The sequence below is a fragment of the Rhinolophus hipposideros genome (genome assembly GCF_964194185.1).
Source record: "Rhinolophus hipposideros genome assembly, chromosome: 3".
In the NCBI taxonomy this organism is placed as follows: Eukaryota; Metazoa; Chordata; class Mammalia; order Chiroptera; family Rhinolophidae; genus Rhinolophus; species Rhinolophus hipposideros.
The window spans coordinates 102,125,011-102,144,201 of record NC_138049.1 but is presented as its reverse complement, the minus strand read 5'-3'; the positions used below and the strand labels follow the sequence as shown (position 1 = coordinate 102,144,201).

The window sequence follows — 19,191 nt, the reverse complement described above, 5'->3', positions numbered from 1 at the left end:
CTGGACTCTACTCCACTAAAAATTTAGATGGTCTCAAAAGTGACTTTCTAGCCATTTCTGGGTGTAGAAGACAGCCTGGGAAATGTAGTTGAGACCCGACATTCAGAAATCCCAGGGTGTTACCTGGGAACAGGTTACTAGCCAAGCCCACCCACGACCCGTTCTGCACTCCAGGCGGCCTCTCCAAATGTCTGGGAGGAGATGGCCGTCAGGGCCAACTCAGCACTGGCTTGAGATGCAAGTGCCTCCACCTCTGGGGGACCATGAGAAGGAATCAATGCAAAACTAGGATTTGAGGATGGAGCCACAGGAGGAAAAGTTATCCCACACAGTGGTCAGTGCTGTGGGAAATTGGGCGAGAGAACAGCAACCTGCTACGAGGCAGACGTGCCTCTGAAAGGCCTTGTCTAAAATGATGGCAGCAAGACCTGGCCTGCTTACCTGCCATGTGCTCTCTTTCCCTGCCACTTTAGCTATCTGAAGTGAGAAGCCCTTAGTGGCCCAGCCAGCATACAATTACCAGACACCCATTCAGGCTCCCTTGTGTTCTTAGGGAACAAGGATCCACAAATTGCCCTCCAGGCAACTAGCCGGCCCCTGGGAACACCAGTTCTGCAAAAGCTTCCAGGGGCTTTCCCTGCATGTAATCCAGCCCATACCTGTAAGGAAGCATGACCAAAGTCACCAGAACCCAACTCTACAGCAGGGACAGAGAAACACTAGGAGCAACCCAGCTGACCTACACTGGTAGTTAAACCCCATCAAATGGAAGCCCACCTCTCCAGGGCCAGCTCATTCCATTTGTACGTTCTGCCTGTTTACAGACCCTGGTATTGGGCAGAAGCAAACTGAGGGGAGCACTGTTCTTTGCAGAGAAGGCAGGCTCGGTGCTTCAACTGGCTCCACGTCTGCCTCTTCTGCTGTAACCACATGAACAACACACCAAATGACGCCGTAAACCTGCGAATGTCATCCGGTTAACGGTGTGGATGATGGGTTTGGGAGGAACATTTTCTGAAGCTGAGAGGCTTTTGAAGGGATGGTCTCCCTGGTAACAGGTCTATGGCCTTGCTGATGCTCTGTGAACTGTAATCTCGGCCTGGCCTAATTCAAAAAAATCACCCAACACCCCGACCTGGGGCTGAGCTACCCCAGGCCCTGGCACCTCTTACCCACAGGCGCGGCTGCCCCCAGCCCTGTCGAGCGATGGCCTTCTCATATAAACACAAAGGACTGAAAAAGACTCTGCAGTAGTTTGTAAGCTCAGAAAAATAGACTCCCCACAAAACTCCAAATCACCACCAATACATTTATTTGAGGGAGACAGGGTCAAATCTTCTCGGGCATTTTTAAACTGGGTAGGACTAGAGACACTGATCTGCCTAACTCCTGGGTGTTCACAGCTGCACAGGGAATCATGTCCTGCACATTGCAGCGTCACCATTAAACCAATGAGCACGTGATGAGGGGAAGACATTCTGAGCAGTCACATGATTTCCCATTCAGAAGGTGCTGCCTTCGTATCAGAAAATTAGTGTTGAGAAAAACAAAGGCAGAACCTAGCAACAGTTTCCCAGCACAGACAGGGACATGACGTGATGGCGGCCTCGTGAAAGGGGATCACGCCCTATTTACAAGCAGGAGAGCGAGGCTCCCATGAGCTGCAGGATGAGAGCGGGGGCTGACTTGGGTGTGAGTGGACGTGGGACCTGACACCATGAGCCTTCTCCCATCCAACCTGGGCCTCCACAAGCCATTCTCTGGCCCCCTGCACAAGGCAGACTCAGCAAATATGCGAAGTGAGGGGACTGTGCCCCAGGCCCGCCCACCTTCTCAGGTCTGACAGGTGAGCCTCACTCCCACCCAACCCCCACTGTGGACACACATGGCAAACATGGGACACTGAGCCCAGCTGTGCTGGGGCACGTCGAGGTGTTGCTGGGTTGGCGCTGTCTTACAAGTGCCCGAGATGACCAGGCCTCACCCACAGCGGCCAGGCGGAGACAGCGTGTTTTCAGGTGATGCCGGTTACTCCAGGGCGAAGCACGCGCCTGATGACACCCGGCGGAAAAGCAGGCTGGAGCCGCGGAAGAGCTGGCCCTGGGTTGGAAAGACCAGTCAGGTCAGCGAAAGGGGAGGCCATGCTTCCTATCCCTTCCCAGAGCCAGGCCGGCCTCGGGCGCAGGAGGACCAAGCAGCGCAGAGAAGCCGGGTCAGGGTAGCGGGCCGAGGCTCGCATGCCTGAAGGGCGAGGTCAGACTCTGCCTTGTGCCGAGTGGTTCACTTAACACCCCAGGGCGTCCCACAGGGGGGGCTACACGGAAGGTAACCCCCCAAGAGGAGGGCACTGCGGTCCAGGACTCCTCCAATGCCCACAGGACATGATGCACTAGAACAGACCGGAGTCGCTGGGGAGAACTCCACCCATCTGTCTGTCTCCCCACATCCTTCCTACATGTCCTATGAGCAACATGAGGCCACTGGCTCCTCCTTAGGCTTCTGCCCCGTTTTCCTTGAAGGCAAACCAAGAACAAGAAAAGGCAAGGATCCACCCTGGGCCAGATACCAGGATTCTTGGCCTCTGGGCCCAGGAGCTCCAGCCGGCAAGAGGGTGCCTGGGCACAGAAGAACGGTCCCTTGCCAGGCTCACCATGTGGCCCAGCTCACCCGCTGGCTCTCCTGGGGACCAGGACGTCCCACAGGAGGAGGGGTCGGCCTCCAGCACACCAGCTGCCTGGCAGAATCGGTCCCAACCTGACGACTGCATTTCCAGCCATGTTACTCCAGGTGTAAGCTCTTGGACTTCGCCACCTCCCCATGGCTCCCTCACACGTGTTCTAAGAGTCTTTCAGAGTTCAAGAAAAAGAGACCGTCTCATGGACATTTTGAAATCAACTCAGATCTAATTTATCTCAAATCGTTTCTAAAATGTTAATTTATATGCCTTAAATCAAGACATTCTCTTTATCCTCCCTCGTCACAGCACTGTATCCCATGACAACCCCTTATCTTCCCAAGCAATGAAGAATCCACAAAACCATTTCATCTGCTCTCTATGGAGGGAGTAGGAAAACCCTCCTCCCGCGGGAGCTTGCTTACCTGCACACTCAGGTACTTCCAGCAGTGGATCCAGGATTTGAACACTGGGGAGTAAGGGGGGAGCCCGGCCTGTAGCCTGCCCGGGAAAGAGCGCATGTTAGACCCAGAAAACATGGGAGACAATCAGCCAGGGAAAAGGATACCACAAGAAGTGGCCACCACCCACATCCTGAACCTGTCATCCCAAAAGGGTGTGGTGAATCCCGGAGGAAGCCAGGGTGCCTGGCAGGCTGACCCACACACAAACTGCGGGCGGGAGGGCAGAGCACTGGATGGGCTCAGCCGGGTCCCTCGGAGCCTGGGCAGTGCCTGGTGGAGGTGTTCACACCTACCCGCAGTTGTTCACAGCCATGAGATCACCGACCAGCAGAAAGGGGTAGGTCAGCATGCTCACTGCAATCTGAAAGCCAGGGAGACCTGAGTGTCAGGGACCCACCACCAGCCCTGACCTGGGCTCGGGGAGCAGGGACACACGACCAGAGCCGGCCTCCGAGGCCCCACCCGGGCCCACGGGGCAGTGGGAAGAGCAGCTGGCTTGACTTACCCCCATCACGAATTTGGTGTAGCTCCGGATGGCCAGGGCCTGACTGAACTGCAGAGACACAAATGAAGACGGGTTTGCACACAGGTACCTCAGGATGCAGACGTCAGAAACGCAGGCGCTGGCTCTGTGCTGCCTGGTCTGTGATCCCCTCACCTGCCCTCCACGCTGGCCTCACACACCCTCCGCGCACACCATGTGCCCGCTCAGGGCTTGCCAGCAGCTTCCGTGGCCTGGTAGTCAAGAGAAGAGCTGGGAGGCGCAAGTGGGATACCCTCGCTGAAGGGATTTCAGTGACCCAGCCAGGATGGTGAGAAGTGAAGATCAGCTAAACACATCACTGGCTGTCGGCCTGTGTAACCCCATCAAGCTGTGAGCTCCAAGAGTTTGGCCTGAGCCTGCCTTAATCAGTGTCCAGGGCGTGGCACAGCCCGTGCTCAGTAAATGCTTCCTGAATGGAAAGACAGGCACCCACCCGAACTACCCAGGCACCGAATCCCAGTCCTGTAGCAAAAGGGGAGGGGAAACTCTGGGCTCACTGCGACCGCGTACCTCACCAAGCTCTCGCTCCCCCCTCAGACTAACTTCTGAAGTCTGCTTTGCCCAGGAAACAGCCCCTAAGTAAGAAGGGGGACTACCTATCCCTTAGCTTCCTGTGGCGTGGCCATCCCACCAGACGGATGCCGTGCAACCCTGGGTGGAGGTCTGCTCAGCCCTCTGAGTGGCAGCCTTTAAGCTACACACAGAAAAGCAGTTGGAAAGCACTTTGAATGAAGCTGCTGACTGCTGTTGGTGTGACCTCAGTGCAGTAGCCCCTGGTCACACACCTGCCCACCTAGACTAGAGGAAGCCCATCAGTTGTGGGACACCCCCCGCCCCAAGACACCCCAGCTGTCTCAGCCTTCCGGCAGCAGATCTCCCATCCACGAGACCCCTGAGAAAGGGAAGGGCCATGGCCACTGTAACTGCAGCTGGGAGCTGTCTCTACACAGCCACTTGAATTTATTGACAGTGGAAGGCCAGAGGGCTCACCTACCCAAGTCAAATGGCCCAATAGCTTCCCTTTGAGCAGAGGCTCTTGGGGTACTCCTTGCCACAGACACATGCCCCACCCACACACTCAGACACAGACACGTGTAGACGACGACCCCCATCCCAGGTGATTAGGTAGACAGATCCCTAGCCCCTCACCTATCCTCATGGGGTGGGCAATTCCTGCTATGAGAATATCTGGCTACCAGGAATTCCTTGCCCATCACTGCTCTCCAACTCTCATCTTGCTTCAGGCAGAACCAGTTAACCTATCGGGTCCCCAGACGTCCTTCTTCAATAAGCTCCTTTTAGAAGGACCCATGCCTGACCCACTCTGCTGGGGTCTGTATACCCCAGGCTGTGTAGGCCACCGCTGACAAAATAGTGGGGTGCTCCTGGACAGTACACGTCCTCCCCGATTTGAGAAACTTCAAGGGGGGCAGCAGCCCCAGCCTGGCACAGGCAAGGACCCAGTCCCAGCCCTGTCAATTCCTAGCTGAGTGCCTCTGGCGGGCCCTTCGATCTCTGGGTCTCGAGTTCTCTATCTGTAAAACAGGCTGATACGTATATCTGCCCTGCTCCCTGCACTGGGGTTCTGTCAGGATCGAATGTCGTAATGTTCACAAAAGGGCTTTGAAAAGCAGAAAAACTCGGCAAAAGTTAAAAGGGGTTTGTTAGCTGGTTGGTCTATGTTCTGATGTCCTGCCCCCTAATTGGGTCACTAACTTAAACCATCCTCGGATAAGCAGGGGCTGATCTTATTTCTAAAGCTACCCAGAGCCACACATTCTATAAACTCCTCCAGTTACCCATCTTGAATCTCATCTCTTGAGGCCATTGTTGCCAGAAGCAAAGCTTGGCCTGGGGACAATCAGACGCCCTCTCTAGCTCTCAGGGCCTGTGCTCAGAATCCCAGACGCCTCCAGTCTGCCCCAGACCCTGGGCATCAGCAGTACACAGAAAGATGGACAAGTCCTTGTTCGAACCAACCTGGGAACCTGGATTCTGGTCGTTCCCCAGCCCCCCTGGGGTGTCACTCACGCTGTCATCCACCAGGTAGGCATTGATGAAATGGGCCAGCAGGTTACAGCCCCACAAGAAAACCACATCTCCCAGGAGGTGAGGGATTAAGCCGCTAAAAAACAAGGTGAGCAAAGATGAGCAGAGGAGGGAGGGGGCCTTTCCTGGGTGCTGCACACCCAGGAAGCAGGCAGGGATGTTCCAAGCTCCAAACATCAGCATATCCACCACCACGGCAGGAAGGCAGCTTCCTTTCTCCAGTGGGTGGATGTTAGATGCCACACCTGCTGCCACAAATTCGTTTACAGTTTCACAAGTGGTTTGCAAACCCCAGAAGCCAGGCCGCAAGCTGTAAACGTTAACTGGCATTTTCAATGTGTTTTATGAAAGAGTGTCTACGCGTTGGTAGGTTTCTCCTGACCTCTTTACCTAATCAACTTTCAGAAAACACTTTTCTCAATGCATCTGTTGTCTTCAGCCCCGGAATGCTTCAATGAAGACATTCCATGCAAGGTTTTACAAGGAGGGCTGTCTTTTAAAGTGGTTACCTTTGCAATAAACAGCTCTACAGACCGGGAAGCTTCCCCCAGCATACAGTGCTGGGGACAAAAAGCCACGCTGAGATCAGTGAGTTCTTTGTGCTACTTGTGTTTTTTGAATGAGCTTATTGACTTGCTGCAATATGGAGTGACTTGAAAAGATCTCCAGCAGAATGACTATCTCTTGGGGAGGGAGAGCAGAATTGTGATTTTTGAATTTTTAAAAATCCTTTTTCAAAAAATTTGACTTCAAGAGTATATGCAAGCTGTCTATGTAACGAGGGATATTAGTAAAACGAACCTTCGTGAATGCAGTTTCTAATCCTGTTGCTTCCACCTCTGCTCAGATTGACTCTCCACACATACCCTAGACACCAGTGTGACAACCAAAATGTCTCCAGATGCTACCAATGTCCCTGGGAGCAAAATCTCCTCCTGGTGAGACACACACTCACACGCCTACATGTAGTCATTTCTGGGTTAAAACGAGGGCTCAGAAATGAAAACACCTAGCCAACTATGAAAGCACACTGAGTTACTAGAGACCACTGAGTTAATACTTAGTATATACTTTGTACATAACAGCATGAACATCACTGGCGAGACCTTAAAAAGGCAAATGACACTTGTCAGGCCCGGCTTTGGGGTTCCATTTGTGGTTTATTCCGTCTGGACACAGTCTTTTGGCTATGAGTTTTCTTTGTAAGTAAAATAAGGTGGATGTGAGACACCGGAGGGCGGGGGGGGTCTGTGGCCCTCGGGAGACCATGTGCCCCGCTGACGGCTGCCAGCAGGGCCAGGCTTTCTGACTTTTCAAGAGAAGGCAGAAATACAGACTGCCATGTGAAATGTCCTAAACGTTAAATGTGAAGAACTCACATGTCAGAAATACTATGTCAAACAGAAACCATCAGCTGGAGTCAGCCTGTGAGCTGCCAGCGCTAGACCCTCATCCACGTCCCAGATTTCAGTCACTGTTTAGCAGTGAAACCCAGGACGAGAGAGTGCCCCGGCTCATGTCCAGCTGCGCGCCCACCCCCAGCCCTGGAGCAAACAGACGGAGCCCGAGGGGGTGAGGTCAGTCCAGTCAGCACTGGACGAACAGTACCATGTCTGTGGGAGCCGTGATCTGGCAAGGGCTGGTGGCTTTGTCCCGAGGATCCGCACAGGCTGTGGAAGTCAGCTATTCAGGCGGGCAGAGCCTGGGGTTAGTCTGAGGCCAGCAGCTGCGGCCTGGGAGGTTGAGAGTGAGCCTGTTAGTAGAGCCATGCCCTGTGGCTGGTTATGGGGGGTATAAACTCACGTACACGAAGAATCCCAGCAGCCCCTCCTCTTTGAAAATCTTCCCAATGGAGCTCAGCACACCGCTGTGAAGAAAGTGACAGAGGTAGAGGTCACCCAGTGACCTGGAGAAGCCTACCCCTGCTCAGAGCCATCCAATCCCAGCTGGGATGGGCAAGGGAGATTCTGTTCCCAGGCAGAAACCAAGTGGAAAAGATTAGAGAGCTCCTGTTTGGGGGTGAGGGGCCGCTTACCCAGTTCGTGGAGTCTGGGGAAACCCAGCCACCACTGGGTCAGAACCCTAGCAGTTCGCTACGGCTATTTTCTGTGGGTCTGGAATTTAGGAATGAACCGTTCAGCCTGGGCTGCTGCAAAGGTGACGGGCCCTTCTCCTGCCTGGCCATGGTGCTTATCTCTGGCTGAACAATCTTCGGACAGAAGCCTGAATGACCGACAGAGTGAGAGCAGGGGTGGTGAGTGGAGAGAACCACCTCCCCAGAGGGCAGAGAAGGAACACGGCCCTGTAGCAGGAGGCCCTGGAATCAGACCGCCCAGACGCAGCCTGGGACAAGGCACCTGGCCCTCCCCAGCAGGGAGCTTGGGGACGAGCCTGGTCACTGCAGCCTGTAAGAGACCAGAGGATGGGCTGTGGCATCTCAGGTGTGAAATGCAAGGGACGTTCAAGAGCAAGCTCTGTGACCTGCGGCTAGCAGTGCCAAATGGCCTGTCGTGTGCGAGGCTCTGCAAAGCCTAGATGGCAGGGGTTGCCTACGAGAGAACAAGTTGATGGGAGACAGAGCTCTGGCTCGTGCTGGTCCTGGGGCACCCAGCCCTGCCAGGCCTCTACCTTTCTTCTCAGAACAGTGGGTCAGCCATTCCTGGTCCCAACTATCAACCTCGCATTTCAGTCTGGGGGAATGGGCCAATTTCCCTGAGGGAACCAAAATGAGGCAGCATGACAGCCGCGCTTCCTGGGGCAATGGCCCTACAGGACAGCTGCAGAAAACAACCCAACCCAGGAAGTAAGAGGACAGGTAACACAGGCGCCTCCTCCTGTCACGCCTCCAGGACTGAGAGCCTCAGAGGAGCAGGGAGGGCTTACGTGCCACAGGGCACGGCTGTGTCAGCACACCTATGCCCACAGCCCTAAGGACACAGAGACACCGGGTGAGTGTTTGATGAACAACTGCAGGGATGAGCTCCAAGCCACGGCATAGCGAGAGGAGGAAACGAGCTGTAAGCTGGGTTCTAGGAAAGCTGGAGAAATCGTTAGGGCATAACCTCGGGTCGAGGAGGGAATCCCGGCTCAGTCCTAAGTAGCAGAATCAGCTCTGGTGCAGAATCGGCTCCTAATCCATGCCGACTCCAAGCCCACTCACCCCCTCTGCAGAACATCCAGGCTCATCCAGAGCAGCCTGGACCAAGGGTGCACAAGAGAAAATGCCCCTGGATACAGACTACGGGAGCCACTGCCACGTTCGTCTGAAGCCAGCACGTGAGAATTAGGGCAGAGAAGCAGCACGACTGTGAATGGGGACCGGGCCCCTCTTGCCAGTCCCGAGGAGAATTACCCACCTGTACTTGGCCTCCCGTCCCACAAACTGGACCATGCAGCGCATTGAGATGACTGAGGGGAAAGGAAACACACACAGGTGACATGATGCAAACACACCAAGCCCGTGACCTCCCAGCTACGGGGTGCCCGCTGCAGTGGACACTGAATAACATGGCCTGTGTCCGAGTGCGGGGGGACACCCCCCATGACCTCATGACCCCATGACCACAGCCTCCCGTTTCTTCCGCCTGGGAGAGCCCCAGCTGCCTTTGGGCAGGACTCCCAGCCAACGCGTCCTCAGCGGGGTTCCAACGGAATACCCCCTCCCCACTGCCACTGCCCAGGAAGTCCACCGCTGCCCAGCTACAGTCCGCGAGGGGTCACCTCACGGCTGAGCTGCACTCTCCAGTGGGCAGCTCACCATGCAGGGGGTGGGCCAGCATGCGGGACACGCACTGCATCATCATCTCATAGGAGGTCTGCAAGAGAGCAGAGGGGGGCTCGGTCCGGCCTGCCGCTGGGAGTGGCACTCCTGGGGAGCTAAGAGCTTTTATGAGGGAGAACCCAGGATCCCGCAGCCCCCACGTGGGGCCAGTCAACCTCGATGGCCCCACTTGTCACCCACCCCTGATTCCCTCCGCCCAGGACTGCCAGGTCCCTGCCAGGTCCCTGGTGGCTCAAGGCTTTCTGGGATCCCCTGCACTATTTGGAATGGGGCTCCTTCCACATCCCACCCCCCCATGCAAGCGTGAGGAGCCAACTCTGAGACTCAGTGACCTGCCCACCTCCGGAGTGAGACATCATCTGTCTCCCTCTAAGGGCCTCTCCCCCTGCAATTCTAACACCCACCTCTTTCACCACTTTCCTCAGAGAAGTCTTCATGTCATCCTTGTTGCAAACCTGCTCGATCTCATCTGGAGGGAAAACCTGAAATACAGAGGACAGCTATGCCTCTTAAATGTAACTCATGGGACAGAGACAGCAGGAACCAGTTCCTACTATTTTCTCTGCAGCATCCATTAGCTGGGCCTGCCCCTGGAGACCCCCAGGGCTGGAGCTCGGGGGTAAAAGTCCCTGCCTGGTGTCACAGTTGTGGGAAAGTGGGGGGACTGTGGGGCAGGAGCCCTCCCAAGAGAGTAGACGCCACAATGGACCACCAGGGTTTGGAGCCTGGCTATGGTGCTGGGGTGGAGGCCCAACCAGTCTGGAAACGGAGAAGCTGGACGGTGCACACGGCTGCCTCTGGGGGGAGGAGGGGGGCCAGGGAGCTCAGGGGAACCTCGGGCAATTGCTCCCAATTGCTCCTGGCTTCGCCCCGGTCTCACCTTCTTCATGCTGCCCCGGGTCACGGTGGAGAGGGCATTGGACATGAGTCGGGGGCTCAGGCCTCGGAACAGCCCTATCTTCCCGTCCACTTGCACGATGTACTTGGCTGGAAGCAAGCAGAGGCAGCATTGTCACGCCAGCCCAGACACCCACGCCTGGGTCCCATTCACACCCAGACCAGATGCAGCCTGTCCCTCAGTCATGGAAGGGAGCACCCAGCCAGGACCCCAGGAGCAATCAGGTCCCACCCCTAACAGCTTCTCTAGCCTCTCTTCCTTTGGGTAAAAACCTTCAAAACATATTTTTCACAAACCGGTTCACATATTTTCTTTTTTTCAGCTTTGAAAAATCGACTTGGCAAGCAAACTGAGCTATAGTTTTCCAACTCAGCAACTTAAATGCTCAACCCAGAAACCAATCCTGTCTCTTATAAAGAAATGTCTTTCTCAGGGGAAAGGAAACAGGCAGAGCGTACCCACAGATGATGATGAAGTTTGCCACCTAAGGGAGGAAAAAAGGAAAAGGAAGGGCTCCCAGAAGAAAGGCTCAAGAATGTCCCCTGAGTATGCCATGGAAGGGCCGTCCCCACCTTGTCACTGTGCTTTGCCCAGGACCCCATCTGGCGCTCGTGGGCATTAATTAGTCAAGGTGTGTGTGTAGGGGGGGGGCACAAGTGGAGAAGTAACTAAAACAGAGGCACCAATGAACTATTCTACAGAAAAACTTGGGCAGTCAAGGAAGCTAGACCCTACCTGTGAGTCAGTGGTTTTTCATTAGGGTCTATAAAACGATCACTTTTTTTAATGTCTCGGTGTTTTTTTTAATGTCTTGCTTTATTTAATATCAAATTTTAAACTATGTTCAAAAAGGTGGTGTATTTTTGTAAAGCTGCGTACTTGGAAGCCAGCAGAATGTTCTCTCAGACAGGAGCTCCCCTTTCCGGCCCGCGACCTTAGCTCTCTAGCACCGCGCAGTGGCAGGAAGCCGCACACTAGGCCTTTCTCTCCGCAACATGTCTGCCAGCCCAGGGATTCCATGTCACTGCTAGCAGGGCTTTTCCCCGGGCCTCAGAGTACCTGTCACCTGTATTGGTGGCTTCCTGAGCTGGGGTAGCACTGGGAAGAGAGCGGAGCGATGAGGCAAGGTGCCCTGCTTCACAGAGCGAACAGGTGGAAGGAATGTGGCGGGAGGGGAGCTCCAGTCAGCAGAGAGAGCTGGGCAGGAAAAAGCCCGTGTGATCTGGGCGAGACACTTCACCTCTTTCTACCCGCTTTGCCCACCAGTAAGGAGTAAGGACCCCTACTTCTCCCCATTTCAGGGATGAACTACGAACAAGTGAGAGCAGAGAAAGGCATGCAGAAATGCCGCAGAGGCCTTTCCGGGTCCAAAGGGGCTCCCTTATTCCAGGGGTTCTCGACAGTCCCTGGAAAACTCTCCAGGAAGTTCTCTTCATTACACCAAAGGATATCACGACAGCTGTGGCGGTTTTCACCAAGACACGGGCGGAGTAGATGCTGCCCAGTCTCCATGAGACATCCAGACAGCCAAGGGCCCTCCTGGCAGGAGAGCCAGGATGGAGTCTGGAAATACCCAGTGGGCATCTGCTTACAGCATTTATATAAACGGGGTGGAGGGAGCACCTTAGAACGCTGCTTATCTTTGCAAGGGGCAGTAACGTGAAAGTCAAGGGCCCTCTACCCGAGTCCTTTAGGAAATGGCCGTGCGACGTCAATAGAGCCGGTCTGGCTTCTAACCTGAGTCCCTCACATGGCTGGAAGCATGTGTAGCCGTAAACAGACCCAGTGTTCACTTTCTATACCGGTCTCACTGTACTTTGGTGGGGGTACCTTCCTAATTCTCCCTCCCCCACACTGACAATCTTTAAATAAAAACAAATATGAACACATTTCCCCACAAAATGACACGTTCTGCCTGTACTCAACAACATGGTGGCAAAACTCAAAAAGACACATGATATCAGATCCTGCCAACAGTGTATGAAGTAGAAAAATGGTGACAGGAGGCGAAGTCCGAAGTTATTCAGCAGAAAGAAAGATTTTCAGAGAACCTTCTGGACTGACCAAACAGATACGAGCAGAGGTGAAAGAAGCACGAGGGGATCAGCCTGGCTGTGAACGTGGAGACCCAGGGCACGTTTAAAGAGGTCCCCACCATGCTCATCCTGGGAGGGTGGGGACTGGAAGAGGAAAGCGATGGTGGACCTGCAAAGCCTCGCGCAGCTGGCACCTGCAGGCCGGGAATGAGCAGCAGAGGCAGACAGGCGGACCTCGCTGGCACCAGGCAGGCTGCACTGTGGGCTTCCCAGTGGAGCCCTCCCGACAGGCAGAGCTGCTGGGGCGGGGGTGGGGGTGAAGGGTCAGGCCTGAAGACGCTACTGTGCAGACGTGAATGCGGGACCAGGACAGAAAGCAGCCCGGGCTCACATAGCTGGGCAGGGCACACTGGCGTGAAGCCGTGACGCATCACGCATGCAGCTCTCATCCACGGGTGGAGGTGCCAGAGGGAGTCAGCACCATGCCGGGGAGTACAAGGGAAAGAGGACAAAGAAAGAAGGAAAAGAGCGGGAGGAGGAGACGGAAAGCGAAAAAGATAGTAACAGGACCAGACTGCTGGGAAGGCAAAAGGCACGTATACCAACCCCATTGCAGACGAACCTGGAGCAGCAGGGGTGACAGGGCGCAGTGTCCGGGACTGGCCCGTCCCTCGCACATCTGTCTGCCCCTCCTGCTGCCTGGGCTGACGGCAGCAGCTGGGGGCAGAGGAGCTGCACCACAGCTGTATCATTTACTTGCTCCCACCCTGACACCTGCTGCCTCTGGCCACACTCTTCGATCCCCTCCTCCATGCCAGCTCTGACTCTGGGTGCCATGCTGCCCAGCGTGTCCCCCAGGGCCCACTAGGCCTGCTCCCCGTTTGATGCTTCTTTTCTGCCAGTGTGGCCTTGCCTGCCCTGGAAGCACACTCACCGTAGGTGAAGAAGCTCGGCAGATAGAGGACCTTCCTGCCCAGGACGTTGGTCCCAATGGTGGGCGGCATCGGCTCATGACCCACCTTCGGAATCAACAAATACAGAAGGAAGGTCAGATTCCACTGTGGATTCAGTCCTAGTGCTTCTCCTATTTCCCGGGCCTCTAACTTCTCCCACAGACTCTAATGCTGCTCCTGTTGCTCCATGGAAACATACCCGAAATTTCATCAGTGTCTATAACCATCAGCATCAGGGAATCTCCCGATGAACAGAAAGGTCAGTCCCAGATACCACCCCTCCCACAATCCAAGTCACCTCCGTCCTGACATGCTCACCTTCAATCCCAGATATCACCAGGGCAAAATCCATTTTTATATACTTTGAACCCCTTGCTCATCTCAGAATGAATCTGTGAATTCTCATCTCTGGGTGAGAAACTTCAGTCCCGTCTCAGTTCCAATGTGGCAACACCAAAAACACAGCATACCCGAATCTCAGCCCCAAACTTCAGACAGCTCAGCTCCAAGTAACCTATGCCAAAGTTCACCCCACAACTCAAATTTCTTACCACACCCACTGAAGACGCCAACAGATCTGTTCCTCACTCCCAGGCAGAGCAAACTGTGACCGAATCCCAGTTGGTCCTCAAACAACTAATTCCTCAACTGTGTTCTGATCTCCAGCACCCATATCCCTGTGACAGAACGTCCCCTCATTTCTGTGGGGCTGTCTCATTCTTGCTGTGGAGATGCTGGTTATATAAGGTACCTGTTAAACTCATGGGTGGGTGAAGGACCAAACCACCCATACCCTTGTGAGGAGGTGGGCTCTCTCCTGATGGGTGAGGCCATTTGTTATGCTGCCTCATAAATGAGGAGAGAGACTCTCTCCGCTGCCAGGCAGAAGGCAAGGTGTCTAGGAGACTAGCGCCTAAGCGAGGTGTGAGAAGGCCCCTTCCTTGGCCAGATGCTGGGATAGCAGCCCTGTCCCTCAAAGCAGGCCAGCCGAGCCAATGAACCAGAGCAGCAACTCTTGAATGCGAAAAGGAGCAAAAACGGCAGGGCTGGGCAGCTCTGCCTTAAAAACTGGACTAGGTATGCTTCTAGTACTTTTCTGGCTCAATTCCCTTTCTTGTTTGTCTTGGTCAGTCAAGTGTTTTTGAAAGTTCAGGCTGGACCGGCCCAGTGGCTCAGGTGGTTGGAGCACCGTGCTCCTAACGCCGAGATCACCGGTTTGGTTCGATTCCCACATGGGCCCGTGAGCTGCGCCTACAGCTAAGATTGTGAACAACGGCTCTCCCTGGAGCTGGGCTGGAGCTGGGCTGCTGTGAGCAGCCGGAGGTTGGCGTGAGCTGCCCATAAACTGCCATGGGCTGTCACGGGCTGCCAAGTGCTGCCGCAGGCTACCGTGTGCTACGGCCGGCAGCCTCTGTGAGTGGCCGGCAGCCTCTGTGAGTGGCCGGCAGCTGGCGAGAGCTGCCATGAGCTGCTGTGACTGGCGACTGACTGCCTGGGGGAGGTGGGGGGTCAGGGCAAGGCTTATAACACCAACATGGGCCAGGGTGTGTGTCCTATACAACTAGACTGAGAAACAACGGCTTGAAACGGAGTGGCGGGGGGACCAGAAGGGGGTGGGAAAGAGTTCAGGCTGTCCCTTGTGGATGTGATTCTCTGAGCTACATGACAGATCACTGATTATAAATTAAGAACCCACCTCTGGATGGGGACCTTCTTTAAAGAAAAATTCTGGCCCAGAGGATGAAAAGGATGAGCCAGCTGATTAGCCCTCCCCTTCTACACCTTTCCCCTTCTGGATTAAAAGCTTGAAGGTTCTAAGTTTTTTTAAATTTTGTTCTCTTATACAGGCAACATTCCCTTTATACCCTCAACTCCAAGTCTGAGCTACTGCTCTTTTGCTTTTGCTGTGTTACCCAGTCTAGTCACTACAATTTGGGAGTCCCATCAATTCCAATTTCATCCTTAAATCTTCTGTCCCTTCACCCCATGTACCCCTAGTTCTGCAATCTGTTGAGTCTACATTTTAAACTTCCACTGGGTTATCAAAGGCACAATGAGGTTTGAACTCAAAAATCAAACCTCAAACCTTACCCCTATTCCCCTCACCCTCAAGTTCTCATTAGGTATTTGTGTCTAAGTCATACCCACCCAATTTCACCCCCAATTAACCCAGTCCTAACCACAGCCAAAGCTGGGGCTCTATATCAAATATTGGTAAAGCCAGTATATCACCCTCAAATCTCCAAATCCTAACACCCGTGGGCCCTGATCTGAGGCACTGCATTTTTATTTACCTAATCTAGACAACCCCAAATCTACCACTCCAATCCTGCTACCCGTCCCGAACAGGGGTTGGCCTTTTGCAAAATGTTACCCTGATTCCCAAACTATACCATTAAGATTTCACCCTAAAATATGGTACACTCAGCACTCGCTGGGTTCAAATCGGATAGGCTACCTGTCACCCCAACTGAGTTCACCCATCCGTACCCCACCATCCAGTTCTTCTCATCCTTTAGCCTCCCTTCATTCCCCAATTCCCCATTCTCCCTCATTCCCAACTCTCTTTGTCCAATTCCCTCTTCAAATCACCCTTATTTCAAATTTCTTCTCAAACGTGTACACCAAATCTACTACGGTCCAAACGACGAAGCCGCTCCCCACTTATTTCACATGGAGCCTCCCATTCGTGTACTCCAGCATCCTCCACTCCACAGACCTTCCTGTCTGCCACCCTAACATGCCAGACCTCACCAATCTCACTCTATCAGTGACAAAAACTCAGCTCCCAGTATCCTTACTTCGCATGTCAGGTACCACTGGTTCTAAAGCCCCAATTTCTATAATTTCTGCTGCTGTAAATACAATCCTAATTCTGTAAGTAAAGCAGCCCTCACTCCCAAATCCCAACCAAATGACAGTCTTGACCTTCCTCCCATCAGCCATTTCCAAATCTCAGTAACAATTAGCGTCTAGTCAGACACCCTGATTTCCCTGACTAAATCTCCTTATTCCTTGTCATATCCCCAAACCTACTACCCCATTCCTCAGACCTGAGATTTCAATTACTCCTATTGACGTCTCTCTTATGACAATTGCATGTTCCACTGTCAGTACAATTATAAAGACAGTACAGCTGACCCCTATTCACCTCAACTCAAAAAAAAAAAATCAAACCTCAAATCTTGGTTGGGTCTCCATCTCAATTTTTACCCCCCACTACCCACACTCCTTTAACAAGAAAATTCTAGGCTAAATCTTCAGTCATTAGTCCCGGCCTGAACCACTTCCATCTCAACAGTACTCGTCTCCTTCACCAGCAACTAATTCTGCCAAACGCACTCCCTCCACCTCACTTCCTTCCAGCTCAATCTCTGCCTTTCTCAAGCAGCCAGCTTCAGCCGTAAGGAACTGTTGGCCACCACCAAACACACCAAGTGCCCCTGCATGACAAAGTTCCAGACACATCTGTACCTTGGCCTCAGTTTCTGCCAGCTGCTACCTATCCCGTCTCCTAATGTCCCACCTACCCTTTCTGCTCAATTCCAATACTTCCAAACCCCTTCAGCCGATCCCCGCAGCAGAAGGGCTGTGATCCCCATCTCCGACCCCAACCATGACGTCCACTTTCCAAATACGTCATCTCTTTCTCCCCAAAAGCTTCCTCCTCACTCCCATCTCCAGAAAATCGCCACCATTCCCTTCCCCCACTGCGTCGCCCGGTTCCCTCCCCCCCAAACGCGTCACCCCGTCCCCTCCTCCACCAAGTCTGCCGTCGCCATCAGATCCAGGGCCCCATCTCCTGCAAACCCAGAGCTTCCCCTGCTAAATCCTCTGCCTTCGCCCTCTTCCACTACATCCCGTAACCATTAAATCCATTGTCCCCGTCCCCTCCTCCCAGAGTCTGATGCCCTTTCTCTTTACCTAAATTTTTGGCTCTGGCTTCCCGTTCTTTGTCTACCCAAACCGCTTTAAATCCACCCCTATCAAATCCAGACCTCTACCCTAAGTATGCGCTCATCTTCTAAATACTTTGCTTTGGACCGCAGTCCTCCCCACCCATTCGCTCAAACTTCCCGCCCCTCCCCCAACTCTATTGCTTTCCTCACCCCAAAATGATGCCCCTTCCTATTCGAAGTCCACCGCCTCCGTTTCTTCTTCCCCCAAACCCGTCTCTCTACACCACCGCCCTCCCCCTGGCACTCCCCAAATCCGTCGCTCCGACCTCTTCGCCCCCTTCCCTGCACCCCCAAACCTGTGGCCCCTGCACCCCCAAAGCCCTCGTCGCTTTCCGCCTCTCCCACAACTTGGGCCCGCCAAGCCCTCGTCCCGCCTCTCTCCCCGAACCCGTCGCCGCGGACGCCCCCGCCCCAGTTCTGAGCAGCTCGAGGCCTGTCACCTTCACGCGAGCCCCCGACCCCCCACCTGGATGAGAAGCTTCACGTAGAGCAGCGGATGGCTGAGCGCTGTCACGCCCGCGCCCAGCGCCACGAAAAGAGCCTCGGTGGTCGGGGCGTTGTCCGCGGAGCCGAAGCCCCCCGACGCGCCGTCCATCCTGCGGGCCGAGGGCTGCGCCGCGGGCCGAGGGTGGCGCGGGTGTGCACGGTGAGCGGGAGGCGGGTCGCGAGCCCGGGCCTCCACCCCCGCCGCCGCTCCGCCGCGAGCGCCCGCTCCTGCTCCGGCTCCCGCCATCCCCGCGGCCCCGCCGCGAGCCCAGGGCGCCACTTCCGGGTCCGAGGCCCCCATGGCGCCGGGCAGCGAGGTCACTCCCCGTCACGTGACGGGCAGCGACCCGCCTCTCGCAGCGTCAGGGGCCGGGCCGGGCCGCACCACTCCGGGCCGCGGGGGAGCCCCGGGGGGGGGCGCCGCAGATGGTACACACCGGATGTGGGCCCGGGCCGCGCGCAGACCCGGCGCTGCGCTGGGCTGGTGGCCGCGGGTGGGTGGTCGCGCACGGCGCCCGTCCCGCGCCGGGAGCTTGTGTAGGCCGCCGCAAGCCCGGGCGTCCCCCCCGGAGCCCCAGAGAGCGGCGGGGGCGGGGCTCAGCGGCTGTGGAAGCCAGACCCCCCCGAGATGGTGTGCGGCGCTTGTAAGCCCCCTCCGGGCTTCGGCCGTTTTCTCCGCAGTTCTGTGCCCGCCCCTTCGCGGCCCGGAGCCCGCGAGGCCGACCCTGCCGCGGCCTCCAGCCTTGTCTTGCCCCTCTGCCGGCCCCACCGCATGGACTCCAGTCGCCCCCCGGCGATGTGGTCTCCCTCCTTTGCCCTTGAGGCCTCGCGCCACTACCTTAGGGCCAACGGTTAGAAGATGGGTTTTGCCCTAAAGTACTTGGCGTGTCTCTCTGACTACATCGAGGGGGTTTCATCAGCCGTTCAACGTGAGCGCACGCAGGCACTGTGCCTGCCGGACACCGGCAGTCCGGTCTTTAGTTAATACAAGTGAGCGCTACTGACTGGCCCTACCTCGCGCTCCGTGCCAGACCCGTCCTCCAGGGCGCACGGTCACTCCAGGATAATCCGCGCCGCCAGCCGGGGAGCAACATACAGCAGGTCCTCCGATAACGTTTTGTTCAACCTCATTTCCTTTTCTTACAATGTTGAGATGCAAAGGAACTTACCCCCCGTTTATATTGATTAGCTTATGGTAAAATCAGTCTTATTGCAGGATTCACATTTAGCCGCAGGACCTACCCGCTACCGCTGAGGACTTACTGCATTTATTACAGCGGGTGTTCTGTTCCGGTTTGTGAAAGTGCCCATCCCCGCAACAACACTTAGATCGCACCCTGCTGCTTG

General features: G+C 55.1%; 1 protein-coding gene across 2 annotated transcripts; it reads right to left on the bottom strand.

Moving 5' to 3' along the window:
• Positions 1-1,289: 1,289 nt before the first annotated feature.
• Positions 1,290-18,180, bottom strand: MTCH1 (mitochondrial carrier 1). 2 transcript variants are annotated; one of them, XM_081045163.1, is made up of 12 exons: positions 17,825-18,180; positions 13,381-13,465; positions 10,393-10,499; positions 9,917-9,994; positions 9,489-9,546; positions 9,088-9,139; positions 7,539-7,598; positions 5,714-5,807; positions 3,644-3,691; positions 3,432-3,499; positions 3,100-3,175; positions 1,290-2,100 (listed from the first exon to the last, which is right to left on the bottom strand). In XM_081045163.1, exons 1-12 carry the CDS (start codon positions 18,143-18,145, stop codon positions 2,029-2,031), a joined length of 1,119 nt encoding a protein of 372 aa, XP_080901289.1. In that variant the 5' UTR covers positions 18,146-18,180; the 3' UTR covers positions 1,290-2,028. The 2 variants fall into 2 exon arrangements, with proteins under 2 accessions (XP_080901289.1, XP_080901288.1); XM_081045162.1 differs by having other exon boundaries at positions 5,663-5,807; positions 17,825-18,177.
• Between the last annotated feature and the right edge of the window lie 1,011 nt (positions 18,181-19,191).

Excerpts from the sequence above, each read along its gene's own strand:
- MTCH1 (XM_081045162.1), bottom strand. The coding sequence starts at position 18,145 with ATGGGGGCCTCGGACCCGGAAGTGGCGCCCTGGGCTCGCGGCGGGGCC. Across the intron at positions 9,547-9,916 it reads TGAGGAAAGTGGTGAAAGAG|ACCTCCTATGAGATGATGAT; the intron begins GTGGGTGTTAGA and ends GCTCTCTTGCAG. Across the intron at positions 3,176-3,431 it reads ATGGCTGTGAACAACTGCGG|GCTACAGGCCGGGCTCCCCC; the intron begins GTAGGTGTGAAC and ends TTTCCCGGGCAG.